The following is a 17724-nucleotide window of genomic DNA, read 5'->3' on the forward strand; positions in this document are numbered from 1 at the left end:
AGTCAAAATCTGCCTGAGAAGGTGCGCTGGTTGTACACCCAGAAAACCAAGCGGCAGAGACCGGGGAGGTGACAAGTCACAGCGACCGCACTCGCCAAACACCTGGTCATCTGAGCTGCTAGGACCTGGGAAGGGCACAAAACGCAGGCCCAAAATGCAGTCCCAAAACACAGGCCCAACCAAATCTGCGCCTCTGAGGAGTACCCGAGTACCTGAACCTGAGCAGCTTAGACCTGGGAAGTGCATTTAACCCAGGGCCGGCCTCAAACAGTTCCCAGCAGAGCAACCTAGAGCCTAAGCAGTGTAGACAAGGAAAGCACACACGCCGTGAGCGGGGAAAAACCCAGTGTGGCTGAGACACTGTGAGCACATGCCAGTGTTATTTGTTTGCAGTGTTCCTCCCTCCCCATGGCATGGCTGAACAAGTGAGCCTAAAAAAGTGTCCACCACCACCCCCTTGTGCTAGGGTGGAAATTAAACACTGAAGAGGCCAGCAAACAGAAGAAGCTAAAAACAGAAGGAACCATCTTGGAAGTGACAGGTGCAATAGATTAAAACCCTGTAGTTAGTATCGATTACATAGGAAGGGACCTATAGATCTTGAGAAGTATAAGCCGGATCAAGGAACTATCTGAAAATGAATTGACATACTATTATCATTCTTTAATTTTTTTAATTTTTAAGTCCTCGATTACTCCTTTAATTTTCATTTTTATAACCTACTATTACTTTGCAAAAAAAGACCCAATTTTTTAAAGCAAACTTCATATATATATTTTATAATTTTTGTGACTTTTTTTTCTTTAATATTGTATTTTTGAAAATACAACCTCTAGATTTTTAATTTCTGCTTTTTGGTATTTGTTATCAATTTTCTACCTTTAAGAACCCAATCTTCAGTACCCATTTTTACTTGGGAGCGAGATTACTGGCTTGACTGCTCTCTCCCCCTTTGGACTCTCCTTTTTCTCCACCAGGTCGGCTCTATCTCCTCCCTCGCCCTTCTCCTCTCTACCAAACTCTGTGAATCTCTTTGTGTGTTCCGGATGGTGGAGAACACTTAGGGAACTGATTATTGGCTGGATCTATCTCTCTCCTTTTGATTCCCCTCTTAATCCTCCTGGCCACCTCTGTCTCCTTCCTCCTTCTTCTCTTCTCGGTATAATTCCGTGAACATCTCTGAGCAGTCCAGACTGTGGAGCACACATGAGGAAGTGATTACTGGCTAGCTCGCTCTCTCCTCTTTTGATTCCTCCTCATCTCATCCTGGTCACCTCTATTTCCCTCCTCCATCTTCTCTTCTCCATGTAACTCTGTGCACCTCTCTGGGTGCCCCTCACTGTGGAGAAACTTTTCATCTTTAACCTAGATGTGTTATCAATGGTGCTATATAGATGGACAAGTCTTGTGGCTACTGTAAAAATAATACTGAAAACCAGAAGCAGGAGGCTTAAGTCCAAATCTGGAGAACACAAGAGAACTCCTGACTCCAGGGAACATTAATCAATAGGAGCTCATCAAATGCATCCATATCTACATTGAAACCAAGCACCACCCAAGGGCCAACAAGTTCCAGAGCAAGACATACCATGCAAATTCTCCAGCAACACAGGAAAATAGCCCTGAGCTTCAATATACAGTCTGCGCAAAGTCACTCCAAACCCACTGACATCTCATAACTCATTACTAGAAACTTCATTGCACTCCAGAGGAAAAAATCCAGCTCCACCCACCAGAACACCGACACAAGCTTCCCTAACCAGGAAACCTTGACAAGGCACCTGTCCAAACCCACCCACAGAGAGGAAACTCCACAATAAAGATAACTCCACAAACTGCCAGAATACGGAAAGGCCACCCTAACACAGCAATATAAACAAGATGAAAAGGCAGAGGAATACCCAGCAGGTAAAGGAACAGGACAAATGCCCACCAAACCAAACAAAAGAGGAAGAGATAGGGAATCTACCTGATAAAGAATTCCAAATAATGATAGTGAAAATGATCCAAAATCTTGAAAACAAAATGGAGTTACAGATAATTAGCCTGGAGACAAGGATTGAGAAGATGCAGAAAGGTTTAACAAGGACCTAGAACAAATAAAAAAGAGTCAATATATAATTAATAATGCAATAAATGAGATAAAAAAACACTCTGGAGGGAACCAACAGTAGAATAACGGAGGCAGAAGATAGGATAAGCGATGTAGAATATGGAATGGTAGAAATAAATGAAAGAGAGGGGAAAAAGGAAAAATGAATTAAAAGGAATGAGAACAATCTAAGAGACCTCTGGGACAAAGTTAAATGCCCCAACATTCAAATCATAGGAATCCCAGAAGAAGAAGACAAAAAGAAAAACCATGAGGAAATACTTGAGATAATAGTTGAAAACTTCCCTAAAATGGGGAAGGAAATAATCACCTAAATCCAAGAAACCCAGAGAGTCCCAGACAGGATAAACCCAAGGTGAAACACTCCAAGACACATATTAATCAAATTAACAAAGATCAAACACAAAGAACAAATATTAAAAGCAGCAAGGGAAAAGCAACAAATAACACACAAGGGGATTCTCATAAGGATAACTGCTGATCTTTCAATAGAAACTCTCCAGGCCAGGAGGGAATGGCAGGACATACAGTGATGAAAGAAAATAACCTACAGCCAAGATTACTGTACCCAGCAAGGATCTCATTCAAATATGAAGGAGAAATCAAAAGCTTTACAGACAAGTGAAAGCTGAGAGAATTCAGCACCACCAAACCAGCTCTCCAACAAATGCTAAAGGATCTTCTCTAGACAGGGAACACAGAAAGGGTGTATAAACTCAAACCCAAAACAATAAAGCAAATGGCAATGGGATCATACTTATCAATAATTACCTTAAATGTAAATGGGTTGAATGCCCCAAACAAAAGACAAAGACTGGCTCAATGGATACAAAAACAAGACCCCTATATATGTTGTCTACAAGAGACCCACCTCAAAACAAGGTACACATACAGACTGAAAGTGAAAGCCTGGAAATAGATATTCCACGCAAATAGAGACAAAAAGAAAGCAGGAGTAGCAATACTCATATCAGATACAATAGACTTTAAAACAAAGGCTGTGAAAAGAGACAAAGAAGGACACTACATAATGATCAAAGGATCAATCCAAGAAGAAGATATAACAATTATAAATATATATGCACCCAACATAGGAGCACCACAATATGTAAGACAAATGCTAACAAGTATGAAAGAGGAAATTAACAATAACACAATAATAGTGGGAGACTTTAATACCCCACTCACACCTATGGATAGATCAACTAAACAGAAAATTAACAAGGAAACACAAACTTTAAATGATACAATAGACCAGTTAGACCTGATAGATATCTATAGGACATTTCACCGCAAAACAATGAATTTCACGGAACCTTCTCCAGGATAGATCACATCCTGGGCCATAAATCTAGCTTTGGTAAATTCAGAAAAATTGAAATCATTCCAAGCATCTTTTCTGACCACAATGCAGTAAGATTAGATCTCAATTACAGGAGAAAAACTATTAAAAATTGCAACATATGGAGGGTGAACAACACGCTGCTGAATAACCCACAAATCACAGAAGAAATCAAAAGAGAATCAAAATATGCACAGAAACAAATGAAAACGAAAACACAACAACCCAAAACCTGTGGGACACTGTAAAAGCAGTGCTAAGGGGAAGGTTCATAGCAATACAGGCATATCTCAAGAAACAAGAAAAACGTCAAATAAAGAACCTAACTCTACACCTAAAGCAACTAGAAAAGGAAGAAATGAAGAACCCCAGGGTTAGTAGAAGGAAAGAAATCTTAAAAATTAGAGCAGAAATAAATGCAAAAGAAACAAAATAGACCACAGCAAAAATCAACAAAGCCAAAAGCTGGTTCTTTGAGAGGATAAAAAAAATTGACAAACCATTAACCAAACTCAGCAAGAAACAAAGGAAGAAAAATCAAATCAATAAAATTAGAAATGAAAATGGAGAGATCACCACATACAACACAGAAATACAAAGGATCATAAGAGACTATTATCAGCAACTATATGCAAATAAAATGGACAACTTGGAAGCAATGGACAAATTCTTAGAAAAGTACAACTTTCCAAAACTGAACCAGGAAGAAATAGAAAATTAACAGACTCATCACAAGCATGGAAATTGAAGATGTAATCAGAAATCTTCCAGCAAACAAAAGCCCTGGTCCAGATGGAACACTGTGGAGATTCCTTAAAAAACTGGAAATAGAACTGCATATGACACAGCAATCCCACTGCTGGGCATACACACTGAGGAAACCAGAATTGAAAGAGTCACGTGTACCCCAATGTTCATCACAGCACTGTTTATAATAGCCAGGACATGGAAGCAACCTAGATGTCCATCAGCAGACAAATGGATAAGAAAGCTGTGGTACATATACACAATGGAGTATTACTCAGCCATTAAAAAGATTACATTTGAATCAGTTCTAATGAGGTGGATGAAACTGGAGCCTATTATACAGAGTGAAGTAAGCCAGAAAGAAAAACACCAATACAGTATACTAACGCATATATATGGAATTTAGAGAGATGGTAACAATAACCCAATATGCGAGACAGCATAATAGACATAGATGTATAGAACAGTCTTTTGGACTCTGTGGAGAGGGGGAGGGTGGGATGGTATGGGAGAATGGCATTGAAACATGTATATTATCATATGTGACACAAATCACCAGTCCAGGTTTGATGCATGATACAGGATGCTTGGGGCTGGTGCACTTGGATGACCCAGAGGGATGGGATGAGGAGGGATGTGGGAGGGAGAGTCAGGATGGGGAACAAGTGTACGCCTGGGTGGATTCATGTCGATGTATGGAAAAACCAATACAATATTGTAAAGTAATTAGCCTCCAATTTAAATAAATAAATAAAGAAGCAACAGTTAGAAAAGGACATGGAACAATGGATCAGTTCCAAAGTGAGAAAGGAGTAGTATGTCAAGGCTGTCACCCTGCTTATTTAACTTATATGCAGAGTACATCATGAGAAATGCCAGGCTGAATGAAGCACAAGCTGGAATCAAGATTGCTAGGAGAAATATCAATAATCTCAGATACGCAGATGACACCACTCTTATGGCGGAAGTGAAGAGGAACTAAAGAGCCTCTTGATGAAAGTGAAAAGAAGAGAGTGAAAAACCTGGCTTAAAACTCAATATTCAAAAAACTAAGATCGTGGAATCCAGTCTCATCACTTCATGGCAAATAGATGGGGAAACAATGGAAATATTTATTTTCTTGTGCTCCAAAATCGCTGCAGCCACGAAATTAAAAGACACTTGCTCCTTGGAAGAAAAGCTATGACAAACCTAGGTAGCATATTAAAAAGCAGAGACATTACTTTGCTAACAAAGGTCTGTATAGTCAAAACTATGGTTTTTCTAGTAGTCATGTGTGGATGTGAGACTTGGACCATAAAGAAAGCTGACTGCTGAAGAGTTGATGCTTTTGAACTGTGGTGTTGGAGAAGACTCATGAGAGTCCCTTGGACTGCAAGGAGATCAAACCAATCAATCCTAAAGGCAATCAACCCTGAATATTCCTTGGAAAGACTGAAGCTGAAGCTGAAGCTCCAATACTTTGGCCACCTGATGCGAAGAACCGACTCATCAGAAAAGACCCTGATACTGGGAAAGACTGAAGGCAGGAGAAGGGGATGACAGAGGATGAGATAGTTGGATGGCATCACCAACTTGATCGACATGAGTTTGAGCAAACTCTGGGAGATAGTGGAGGACAGGGAAGCCTGGCATGCTGCAGTCAATGGGATCACAAAGAGTCCGACACGACCGAGTGACTGAACTGAACTGGGGGATGGATATATGGGAGTTCATCATACCACAGTCTCCTACTTTTGTAAATGTGTGAAATTTCCAATAATACAGTTGTATTTTAAATCTTTTTAAGGGATCCGGGGTGGGGAAATTAAGAGAGTTAAAGATAGTTTATTTAGATTTTTTAAAGATAATTACTTTTTAGAAATTTATTTATTTTTATTAGAGGCTAATTACTTTACAATATTGTACTGGCTTCTAATATAACCTTTAAAGCCATAAACACAGTTCCTAGTGTGAAATATAAAAGATAGTGCATCATTCAAGTAAGAAAAATATGTACAGAAACTATAGTAAAATACTAGATAATGAAGTAGGGATCAAATAAACATGGAGATAAAGTGCTATGTACAGGATCTGAGAACCAGTCGGCCTAGTACAGGAGGTATAATTCATTACAGGGGTGTGTTGACAGATATGTATGTGTTCTCCACATTTGGAGGAGAGGAGGGGTTGTTTTCAAAATCACATGAAGATTTTGCACATTTACATATTCAGTCAGTTCAGTTCAGTTCAGTCACTCAGTCGTGTGTCCAACTCTTTGCGACCCCATGAATTGCAGCACGCCAGGCTTCCCTGTCCATCACCAACTCCTGGAATTCACCCAAACCCATGTCCATCGAGTCGGTGATGCCATCCAGCCATCTCATCCTCTGTCATCCCCTTCTCCTCCTGCCCTCAATCCCTCCCAGCATCAGAGTCTTTTCCAATGAGTCAACTCTTCACATGAGGTGGCCAAAGTATTGGAGTTTCAGTTTTTGCATGAGTCCTTCCAAGAACATCCAGGACTGATCTCCTTTAGAATGGACTGTTTGGAACTCCTTGCAGTCCAAGGGACTCTCAAGAGTCTTCTCCTACACCACAGTTCAAAAGCATCAATTCTTCAGCACTCAGCTTTCTTCACAGTCCAGCTCTCACATCCATACACGACTACTGGAAAAACCATAGCCTTCACTAGATGGACCTTTGTTGGCAAACTAACATCTCTGCTTTTGAGTATGCTATCTAGGTTGGTCATAACTTTCCTTCCAAGGAGTAAGCGTGTTTTAATTGCATGGCTGCAATCACCATCTGCAGTGATTTTGGAGCCCCCAAAAATAAAGCCTGACATTGTTTCCACTGTTTCCCCATCTATTACTCATGAAGTGAGGGGGCCAGATGCCATGATCTTCATTTTCTGAATGTTGAGCTTTAAGCCAACTTTTTCACTCTCCTCTTTCACTTTCATCAAGAGGATTTTGAGTTCCTTTTCACTTTCTGCCATAAGGGTGGTGTCATCTGCCTATCTCAGGTTATTGATATTTTTCCTGGCAATCTAGATTCCAGCTTGTGCTTCTTCCAGCCCAGTATTTCTCAAGATGTACTCTGCGTATAAGTTAAATAAGCAGGGTGACAATATACAGCCTTGTATATTGTGGCCCACTGGAGAAGGGAATGGCAAACAACTTCAGTATTCTTGCCTTGAAAACCCCATGAACAATATGAAAGGATACTGAAAGAGGAACTCCCCGGGTCGGTAGGTGCCCAATATGCTACTGGAGATCAGTGGAGAAATAACTCCAGAAAGAATGAAGGGATGGAGCCAAAGCAAAAACAATACCCAGTTGTGGATGTGACTGGTGATAGAAGCAAGGTCCGATGCTGTAAAGAGCAATATTGCATAGGAACCTGGAATGTCAGGTCCATGAATCAAGGCAAATTGGAAGTAGTCAAACAGAAGATGGCAAGAGCGAATGTCGACATTCTAGGAATCAGCAAACTAAAATGGACTGGAATGGGTGAATTTAACTCAGATGACCATTATATCTACTACTGCAGGCAGGAATCCCTTAGAAGAAATGGAGTAGCCATCATGGTCAACAAAAGAGTCCTAAATGCAGTACTTGGATGCATTCTCAAAAATGACAGCATGATCTCTGTTCGTTTCCAAGGCAAACCATTCAATATCACAGTAATCCAAGTCTATGCCCCAACCAGTAACACTGAAGAAGCTGAAGTTGAATGGTTGTATGAAGACCTGCAAGACCTTTTAGAACTAACACCCAAAAAAGATGTCCTTTTCATTATAGGGGACTGGAATGCAAAAGTAGGAAGTCAAGAAACACCTGGGGTAACAGGCAAATTTGGCCTTGGAATATGGAATGAAGCAGGGCAAAGGCTAATATAGCTTTGCCAAGAGAACACACTGGTCATAGCAAACACCCTCTTCCAACAACACAAGAGAAGACTCTACACATGGACATCACCAGATGGTCAACACTGAAATCAGATTGATTATATTCTTTGCAGCCAAAGACGGAGAAGCTGTATACAGTCAGCAAAAACAAGACTGGGAGCTGAGTGTGGCTCAGATTTACATATTACATTTCCTCAAAGTAAAGATCAGATCAATGTACTGAATACAAGATTCCACATTACTTGAAGAAGACATTTGGGTTGACATAAACTGTTAGTCATAATGATTTCCTTATCCAGTCATGAAAATATTTAATAGGATAGATGTGACACAGAAAAATATTAAACACCTATTATGTGCTGGAACCAACAATGTGGTGGATACTCATTTCAACTGATTTTCAAAACAAACCTCCCAGTTAGCCAGACACTCTTCACTGAGAGCCGTGGTGGCTTCCTGTTCGACACTGTTTGGGAAGAACCAATGACGTGGCTGAATCCCGAAATCCTCATGACATCAAGAAATTAAACCATGATGACTGAGAGAGCAAGAGGCAGAATGCAATAGAATGTGTGCTACACCCTTGAAAAAAAGGGTGCATCAGTCCCTACTGGAACCATGCCAACTGACCACTGACAACACAACTTCTGCTTGCATCATTTCACCAAGACTCATCACCTGAATAAGAGGGGAGATCCTTCAACAAACTCGGTGACCATGACACCAACCTGCCCAAGATGGGGTCTCTCAGTATGGCATTTCAGGCTCTGTTTGACGAGCACACCTTGGAACACAGTGACAATGAGAGCCAGCCTCAGGGAGGGTGACTTCCCTGGCCACCAAGGCGAGACGTGAATGTCTTTACCTTTATCTTTACCTTTTCTATAAGGTAATGATCTTTACCTTTCCAATAAGTTGCAGCAAAAGATCCACTTAAGTGCTTTCGTTTCCACTCTTCCTTCCAATAAAATAAGTTGGCTTAAGCTCCACCTTCAGAAAACTAAGATCACGGCATCTGGTCCCATCACTTCATGGCAAAGAGTTTTAGCCTCTGTTTACTTTCATGCAAAAGAACACAACATTTGGATGGAGGTACAGCAGGAGAGAAGGAGACAGAGAGTGTGCACAGAACCCCATGGGAATCAATAGATTTCCAGAAGAAGGCCAAAGGGGGCTCCAGGAGGGCATGGCAATGGACTGAGCTGAGATGGCTAGGTTAGCGTCACCTCAATGGTGATAGCTTGGCCAAAAGCACTTCAGCTTAGCTGGGGAGAAGTTGGAAAGAACACGTCAGGTGGCATGAAGGATGAGGCTGATGGAATTGTTGACAACTAGAAGACAAGATGGAGAAGGCAATGGCACCCCACTCCAGTACTCTTGCCTGGAAAATCCCATGGGCAGAGGAGCCTGGTAGGCTGCAGTCCATGGGGTCGCTGAGTCGGACACAACTCAGCGACTTCACTTTCACTTTTCACTTTCATGCATTGGAGAAGGAAATGGCAACCCACTCCAGTGCTCTTGCCTGGAGAATCCCAGGGACGGGGGAGCCTGGTGGGCTGCCGTCTATGGGGTCACACAGAGTCGGACACGACTGAAGTGACTTAGCAGCAGCAGCAGAAGACAAGAGCTCTGCTCTCCTCCCTCCGCAGAAGCCAAAGACACTACCTTCTGTACCAAGTGGTCCCTGAGTGGCTCCAAATGAACACCAGGAGCCTGGTCTCAGGAGGGGAGGCCATCACATGGGCAGGGGCATGGCTAGGGCACCAGGAATCTGAGTTTTTTCAGCATCTACAGGGACCAAGGATATCTTCCAGTCTGCAGACAGAGATGAGCAGGGGGACGCTGGGATTGGGGTGGGGGGTTTCCGGATGTGCACTTCCACCTAGGGCCTGACCCCGCTAGGACACCAGAATGGCCTGAGGAAAGGACGCTGACATGGAAACACAAAGCAAAGAGGAGCCGGCTGCTGTCAGTACCTGAAGTTTAGCATCATCCAGCACTTACCTTTCCAGGTCCTCATGTCGTCTAAACCAGAAAGGGAGATTCTTCTGGGCACCACAGTGCCTTCTGGCTTCTTGAGGCTACTGGGCCCTCTGCACAGGAACTGCTCCTTGTGCCACCATTCAGAGAGATGGCTCGGCTTAGGGGGGCGAGGAGGGGGTATGTTAGACATCACGTCTAGTTCTTTTACCCCATAGGGCAAGGAAGCTTGGTTTTGATCAAACCAAGAATTTAAGGAAGTTTCCCCCAGTGGTAAAGCAAAGTGGTCCCTGGATGGGCCATTGACATCTTTCATCCAGATCAGGGTGGCCTGGGGCCTCATGGAGGGGGCCTCCTGAGACCCGTTCCCAGGGTGTGAAGGGCAGGCCAGGCTCCCAGAGGGTGGCGGCTGTGGGCAGTCCACAAAGACGTCGTCAAAGGAAGCCTGCTCCAGTGAGCGCTCTGAGTTTGACCAGCTGTCACATCTGGTGGGGAGACTGAGGGAAGAAAAGCACAGACACTTGACTGAAAGGTCACAAGTCCCCACAGCGGCTGTTGGTACTGCTACACCTTTGGCAGAAGTTTGAAGGAGAAAGCCACCCACCCACCGCAAAGCCACGCTGTGGGGGAAAAAAGGCCATGCTGCCATCATGCCCCCTACTCTAATGTTGCCATTTTTTTTTTTAACTTTTATAGTGACATTCCCTCCACACCCCTCAGTGACAGCAACCCCTTGATGTAGGGGGGAAAAAAAAAAAAGGTTTGTTGATTTTTCTCATCATCTAAGTGGAAGATACAAATGAAAATGCAAGGTTAGAAATGAAAGCCACAACGCCAAAATGCCTGAGTCATTCTGTTTGGTGTACCACATGCTTCGGCCTTGATAGTGGTTGATAGGGATCTGGCCCTGCCCTGGCGGCAGCAGGAAGCGAGGGGAGCAGAGATACACCCACTAGAAGATGCTACAGCTAAACGGCCTGATTTGCAGCGAGGGCATGGCAGTCACAGAGGCTGCAAGAGGAAGCAGTGTGGGTTCTGCCAATGGAGGAGGCCGGGCGCAGAGGCATACCTGGCGTGGTGCAGTCTTCCCGTCTCGCAGTTGGATAGAATCAGATAATCAGGAAGCAAGAACAACTCTGACTCACTTCTGGTTTCCTCAGTGGCTACAGTACTAGTGCTCAGGTCATCTCTTGGCAGGGAGCAGACAGCAGAGTTGGTGAGAAGGGAGCTGGAGGGGGAGGGCTGTGCGGAGGAGGGGGCGCGACAGCCACTCTCCATGGAATCTGCAGGACAAATCGTTTCCCAGCAGAATGTTTAAGAATGGCTAGAACACAGTTTCTCAGATGGCATCTAAGAAGCCAAACAGAAGATGAAAATCACAGCTGGTGTTTGTACTGATGGAGAAGACCATTTCCCCAAGCTATAAACAACGTCTGGGGAAGAAGGCCAATGTTCCAAGAGTGAAGTGTTGAATCAACTAAGGGCAAAATAAAGCAATCATTCTTGGCCTAAAAATCTGCAGATAGTCTACACACAGCTTCTTCATGGCCCTCAGCCACAACTCTACATTCATCACTGTTTATTCACTCAACAAATATACACATATATATGCATAACAAATATATATACGTATACTTACATATGCATTTGGGCACATGTGCAGGCATGCAGATATAGACATATATGTCTACTTATGTCTATATAGATACTTTCTCTTACACCTACTATGTGCACGGGACTGTTCTAACTTGGCCAGCCAAGACAAAGACTCTGCCCCCATTGGCATTTACAGCCCACCAGAGGAGAGAGACAAGTAACACATAAAGAGCAGTGTGAATGATTGACCGCTAGTGATGTCTAAGGAAAAGGAATGAAAGAAATAAAGTGTTGTGATGGCTGGTAAAGCCCACATTCAGAAACTCCCAATGAAAAGCCTGCTTTTATTTCCCTTTTGAACCAAGTTAGCAGGAATTTAGGACTCCTGAGTCAGAGTGGCCCAGAACTGCCTGAATTCAAGTGCAGACTCTAATATCTAGCTGTCGTGACCTTGGGCAAGTTATCTGCTTGGTCCAAGTTTTCTTCTCTATAAAGTGGTTACGCTCAGAGTACCTCTGCCACACAGTTGGTCTGGGGATGAGAAGAGCTAATACACAAAAGCATTTAATGGAGTTACTGGCCAGGGTACACATGATGTGCTGCCTACCTATGGTTACCAGAGACAGAACCAAACACTCTATGTGAGAAGCCACAATACAGCCCCTTTAGGCTTGGTTCTGAGATGAAGAGGAATCAACCCCTACAGTTCAGTTCAGTTCAGTTCAGTCACTCAGTCATGTCCGACTCTTTGCAACCCCATAAACTGCAGCACGCCAGGCCTCCCTGTCCATCACCAACTCCCAGAGTTCATTCAAACTCATGTCCATCGAGTCTGTGATGCCATCCAGCCATCTCATCCTCTGTCGTCCCCTTTTCTTCCTGCCCCCAATCCCTCCCAGCATCAGAGTCTTTTCCAATGAGTCAACTCTTCACATGAGGTGGCCAAAGTACTGGAGTTTCAGCTTTAGCATCATTCCTTCCAAAGAACACCCAGGACTGATCTCCTTTAGAATGGACTGGTTGGATCTCCTTGCAGTCCAAGGGACTCTCAAGAGTCTTCTCCAACACCACAGTTCAAAAGCATCAATACTTCGGCACTCAGCTTTCTTCACAGTCCAACTTTCACATCCATACATGACTACTGGAAAAATCATAGCCTTCACTAGATGGCAAAGTAATGTCTCTGCTTTTGAATATGCTATCTAGGTTGGTCATAACTTTCCTTCCAGGGAGTAAGTGTCTTTTAATTTCATGGCTGCAATCACCATCTACAATGATTTTGGAGCCCCCCAAAATAAAGTCTGACACTGTTTCCACTGTTTCCCCATCTATTCCTCCTCCAAACAAAGGTGGGGGGAGGCTACAGGGAACAGAAGAGGTCATGGGGGATTTGCCCATCCTCCAACTTCAGGCCAGAACTTTCTGTTTCGTGCCTGGTGCCTTACTCCTTTGTGCTCCCCTTGGCATACTGGGAAACATGTTATGTATTTACGTTTTAGCATCACTGCCAAATGAGGAAACAGAAGTCACATACGACATGAAACACAAATATGCATCTAATTGCACCGAAGGTAGGGACTAGGCATGAAGAGTGAGCAGCAAGGCTCTGCTGGGTTGCACAGTGTCTTGACAAATTCAGTGCAACTTTGTAAAGAAACTCTGTTGCAGCAAGGGCAACAGACTGCCATCATTTCATTTCCTCTTACTCGAGTGCTCTCAAAGTTCAACGGTGTAACTGCGTAGCTTCACCTAGTAAGCTTGCCTGCGTCGTGAAAAGAAAAGGACTTCGTTGGCAGGAAGCACACACAGCCTCACGTCTGTCTAGAGAGGGATGCAACTCTGACTCTTCTGCGCCACCTAGTGTTAGAATGTGGTTATTTCCGTGGAAGACGATAAAGCACCCAGTTAAGGAGGGAAAGGGTGAAGCAACTGTATGCCATGGGATTTAAGGGTAAGGTTGGCCTGCTAGGCTAAGAGGCTAAAAAAAAAACGAAGACTCGAAGTCTGTAGTTTGAGGATCAAGGCATGGTGCCAGGGGCTCAATAGCAACATCCACGAAGGGAAGTTAATTGTAACCTTAAGTGCATTATAGCCAGTATATTACATAGAAACGGCAATGTGCGTGTGTGCGTGTAAAAGAGAGAGCAAGAGTGGCAGACAAAGAGCCACATGGGTCATTTGCTCCCAGTGCCCCAAAATGGTTCAGAGCAAACTTAGAACTCATTTCCGTTGCAGAGACCTTGAGCCACTTGGACATAAGCGGAAACCTTCCCTGAGTATGACAGGCAGCCTACTTCTGTCTTTCTAAAATTTAGCATTGAACAACACAATAGGCAACAGAAAATCTGGAGTTCCTAGAATTTTTTTAAAGACAGCAATATTTGATATTTCTAGAAAAACCAGCAGCAGTAGTGTGGGAAAAATCAGAGCTGTACAGAACGTCCCCACCCACATTGTGCTTTCTCTGCCTGCGTGTCCTGATGATGGCAAAGCCACCGGGCGGCTTTGAAGGGACCAAAGTGGCTCCTCATGCTCTGTGGGCAGTGCCCGGGCTTGGCCACCCAGTTCCCTTATCCCCCTGGCGCACTTGGGGCCAACACCTTTGCCTCAGCCCCCCGACTCCCCACCCTGAGTGGGCTCTTACCTCCTCTGTCCTCCAGGTGGCCGAGGTTGCAGACCTGACTGATGCTGTGCACCCACACCTGCATCTCTTCCTCCGTCTTGGCCACCAGATAGAACGTGCGAGACGTGGTCTTGACAATGAACACGAAGTGGTTCTGGAATTCCTTGCGAACGAAGCCCGGGCCCGCATGCTTCCAGACGGCGCATTCGCTAAGGTCGATGGTGCGGATGGGCTTGCTGGCACGCTGGCTGCGGTAGTACTCCAGCACGTCGCGGTCGCCACTCAGCCGGCCCCGCCGTAGCACGAACCAGCGCCGGCGCCAGGCCTGTGGGAGAGGCAAGTGGACATTGGCCCCCGTGATAGGAAGCCCCGGAGCGCACTCGGCCTCTTCCACTTTTCCCGTTGGCTATCGCGGTGGGGGGTAGCCATGGGAGTCACGCCGCCAGGTCGAGTAGAAATATGCACTCATCACAAAGGCATGCAACACAAATTTACGGGCACCCTGCTTTAAAAAAAATTTAGGGACTTCCCTGGTGGTCCAGTGGATAAGACTCCGAGTTCCCAATGTAGGGGACCCAAGTTTGATCCCTACTCTGGGAAATGGATCCCACAAGCCACAACTAAGTGTTCTCATCCCACAACTAAGACCCAGCACAGCCAAATAAAAAAAAAAAAAAGAAAACTCTAATAGTGAAGGGCAGGAAGGAAGCTTTCTTACCCCTATATACCTCAATCCAGTGCGACCTAACCTAGTCGTTGAACTTGTAGAGGATTGCTCAACAAGAAAGGGAAAATCATACACATTGGTGAGGAGAGCAGATTATCATTAGTTTAAGTTAATGATTGTCTAAATTATACCAATGGACGTGAACTCGAGGGAGGGTGCAAGGATCAGAAAATGTGAAGTAAAAGAAAATCAGTACTGTGAAGTAGAGAGATGGGTAGTGCCAGCAATTCTTTACAGATTTTTTTTCTTTCTTTTTTCTTTTAATTGGAGGCTAATTACTTTACAATATTGTATTGGTTTTGCCATACATCAACATGAATCTGCCACGGATGTACACGTGTTCCCAATCCTGAACCCCCCTCCCACCTCCCTCCCCACACCATCCCTCTGGGTCATCCCAGTGCACCAGGCCCAAACATCCTGCATCCTGCACCAAACCTGGACTGGTGATTCGTTTCCCACATGATATTATACATGTTTCAATGCCATTCTCCCAAGTCATCTCCCCCACCTCCCTCTCCCACAGAGTCCAAAAGACTGCTCTGTACATCTGTGTCTCTTTTGCTGTCTTGCATACAGGGTTATCATTACCATCTTTCTAAATTCCATATATATGCATTAGTATACTGTATTAGTGTTTTTCTTTCTGGCTTACTTCACTCTGTATAATTGGCTCCAGTTTCATCCACCTCATTAGAACTGATTCAAATGTATTCTTTTTAATGGCTGAGTAATACTCCATTGTGTATATGTGCCACAGCTTTCTTATCCATTCATCTTCTGATGGACATCTAGGTTGCTTCCATGTCCTGGCTATTATAAACAGTGCTGCGATGAACATTGGGGTACACGTGTCTCTTTCAATTCTGGTTTCCTCAGTGTGTATGCCCAGCAGTGGAATTTCTGGGTCGTATGGCAGTTCTATTTCCAGTTTTTTAAGGAATCTCCACACTTATCATAAAGCGGGAGACACTTCTGCAACCACCACCTAGGTCAGTATTCCTCCATCAAGGAACTGAGATGCCCTCGGGGACATCTGAAGATAGCCCTGTGCTGCCAGTCAAGAAGGCTGGGGGCATGGAGGGTGCACACTGTCTGGCCTAAAGCGATCCTCTGTGCCCTCCTGAGAAACACCATAATAGGAATGAACTTCCCTTAATGCTATAGGAATCTGGGAAACAGCCAAATCTTGAGGTCAGATGATTAGGCAAAGTTGAGTCCAGGCTCAAAAAAGAAAAGAAACCAGAGCTGAAATAGGACAGGCTGCTCCACAGGCCACTGCAGTGTCATTTGGGCCTGACACATTGAGAAGGCCACCAGCTTTGGCTTTGACTAGGGTGGCAGGGCAGGGGGAGAGAAGCCCCGTGTGGGGTGTTCTCAGCTCCCTCCCTGCCCAGGGGCTGCAAGATCTGAGGCAACAGAGAATTTGATGAGGCGCTGAATGGTGGATATGACCTGCAATCAGGGCTCAGAATGGAAAGCCCCTTTGACGCTGGGCAAGAGGCAGAATCAGAAGGGTGGTGGGGGGGTGGAGGCGAGCAGTCACCCCATGTGAGGTTGGGACAGGGAAAAGGAAACAGAACCTGGCAGGTAAGGCCTGGCTAGGGTCTGCCTTTAGGGATGGTGTAAAGCACTCAGGAGGAAAAGGGGACGACACAGGATGAGATGGCTGGATGGCATCACCGACTCGGTGGACGTGAGTTTGAGTGAACTTCCGGAGTTGGTGATGGACAGGGAGGTCTGGCGTGCTGTGATTCATGGGGTCACAAAGAGTCGGACACAACTGAGCGACTGAACTGAACTGAACTGAAAGCGCTCAGGAGACATCTGACCCCTTGGAAGAGGGACAAAGCAGTGCAATTAAGTGCTTGTTTTTAAGACGACAGAAATAACAGCATTTGTGTAGGCTTATGGGAGTCATGGAAGAAGAAGCATTAATGATTGGAGAACTTTCTGTCACAAAAACCTGGGACTGGATAGCGTGGAGCCCCTGACCATGAGAGGAAGCTCCAGCGTCACTGTCAGGATGAGAGAACGCCCTGGGGCACCAGGGGTACCCCAAACTTTCCAAAGGCCACTTTGGTGGGGAAATGTGAAGAGGAACTTTGTTGTACTTCCCAAAAAATGTTTCTAAAAGAGGAAGTCAAAGTGGAGGCTGAAACAAGTTTCAAGTTAACTGCTCTTTGTTTTGTAGAAACCCATTTCTTAGCCTTGAATAACAGTGTTGGTGGGCTGGGGCTGGGGAACACGATTAGGGCTCACCAAGTAGCTGGGGTGCTGAGAGAGGGGGAAGAGACAAAACGGGAAGATTTCAATCCCATGAAGGAGCACTCTGCTAGGAGAAGGACACAGACATTCGTTCAGCAATTATCTGTTGACATCCTAACAGGCTGGCCAGTGGGCAGACACGGGGGGGAATGGAAGTGAACCAGCCATTGAACAGGCCCTGCCACTCAGTCTTGTGGGCAACAGAGGAAATGGGCACATGGGATAAACAGACAATTTCTGTCAGCAAGATCAGCGCTATGATAAGGGAGAGCTAAGATACTATGGGCATACCCAAGAGACCTCCTTCAGGAAGATGTGGTGGCCAAGCTGAAAGTAAAGAAGGGCCAAGGATGCAGCCACATCCAGCACAGTCTGTGTGCGAAACTTACGAGCACACCCTCCCTCGAGTTGTTAATCTCTGCCCAAGACTTGTGAT

The 17724-nt window shown here is 44.8% G+C and overlaps 1 protein-coding gene across 2 annotated transcripts in view; it reads right to left on the bottom strand.

Moving 5' to 3' along the window:
• The window catches only part of GAB3 (GRB2 associated binding protein 3), an 86293-nt gene that overhangs the window by 42702 nt on the left and 25867 nt on the right, over positions 1-17724 (bottom strand). For both annotated transcript variants that reach the window (XM_027534339.1, XM_027534338.1), the window contains exons 2-4: positions 14315-14618; positions 11144-11357; positions 10099-10571 (exon numbers count right to left, since the gene is read on the bottom strand). In XM_027534339.1, coding sequence (XP_027390140.1) covers positions 10099-10571; positions 11144-11357; positions 14315-14618 — 991 coding nt within the window. The remainder of the gene's footprint in view (positions 1-10098; positions 10572-11143; positions 11358-14314; positions 14619-17724) is intronic.

The sequence above is a fragment of the Bos indicus x Bos taurus genome, chromosome X (assembly GCF_003369695.1).
Source record: "Bos indicus x Bos taurus breed Angus x Brahman F1 hybrid chromosome X, Bos_hybrid_MaternalHap_v2.0, whole genome shotgun sequence".
NCBI lineage: Eukaryota > Metazoa > Chordata > Mammalia > Artiodactyla > Bovidae > Bos > Bos indicus x Bos taurus.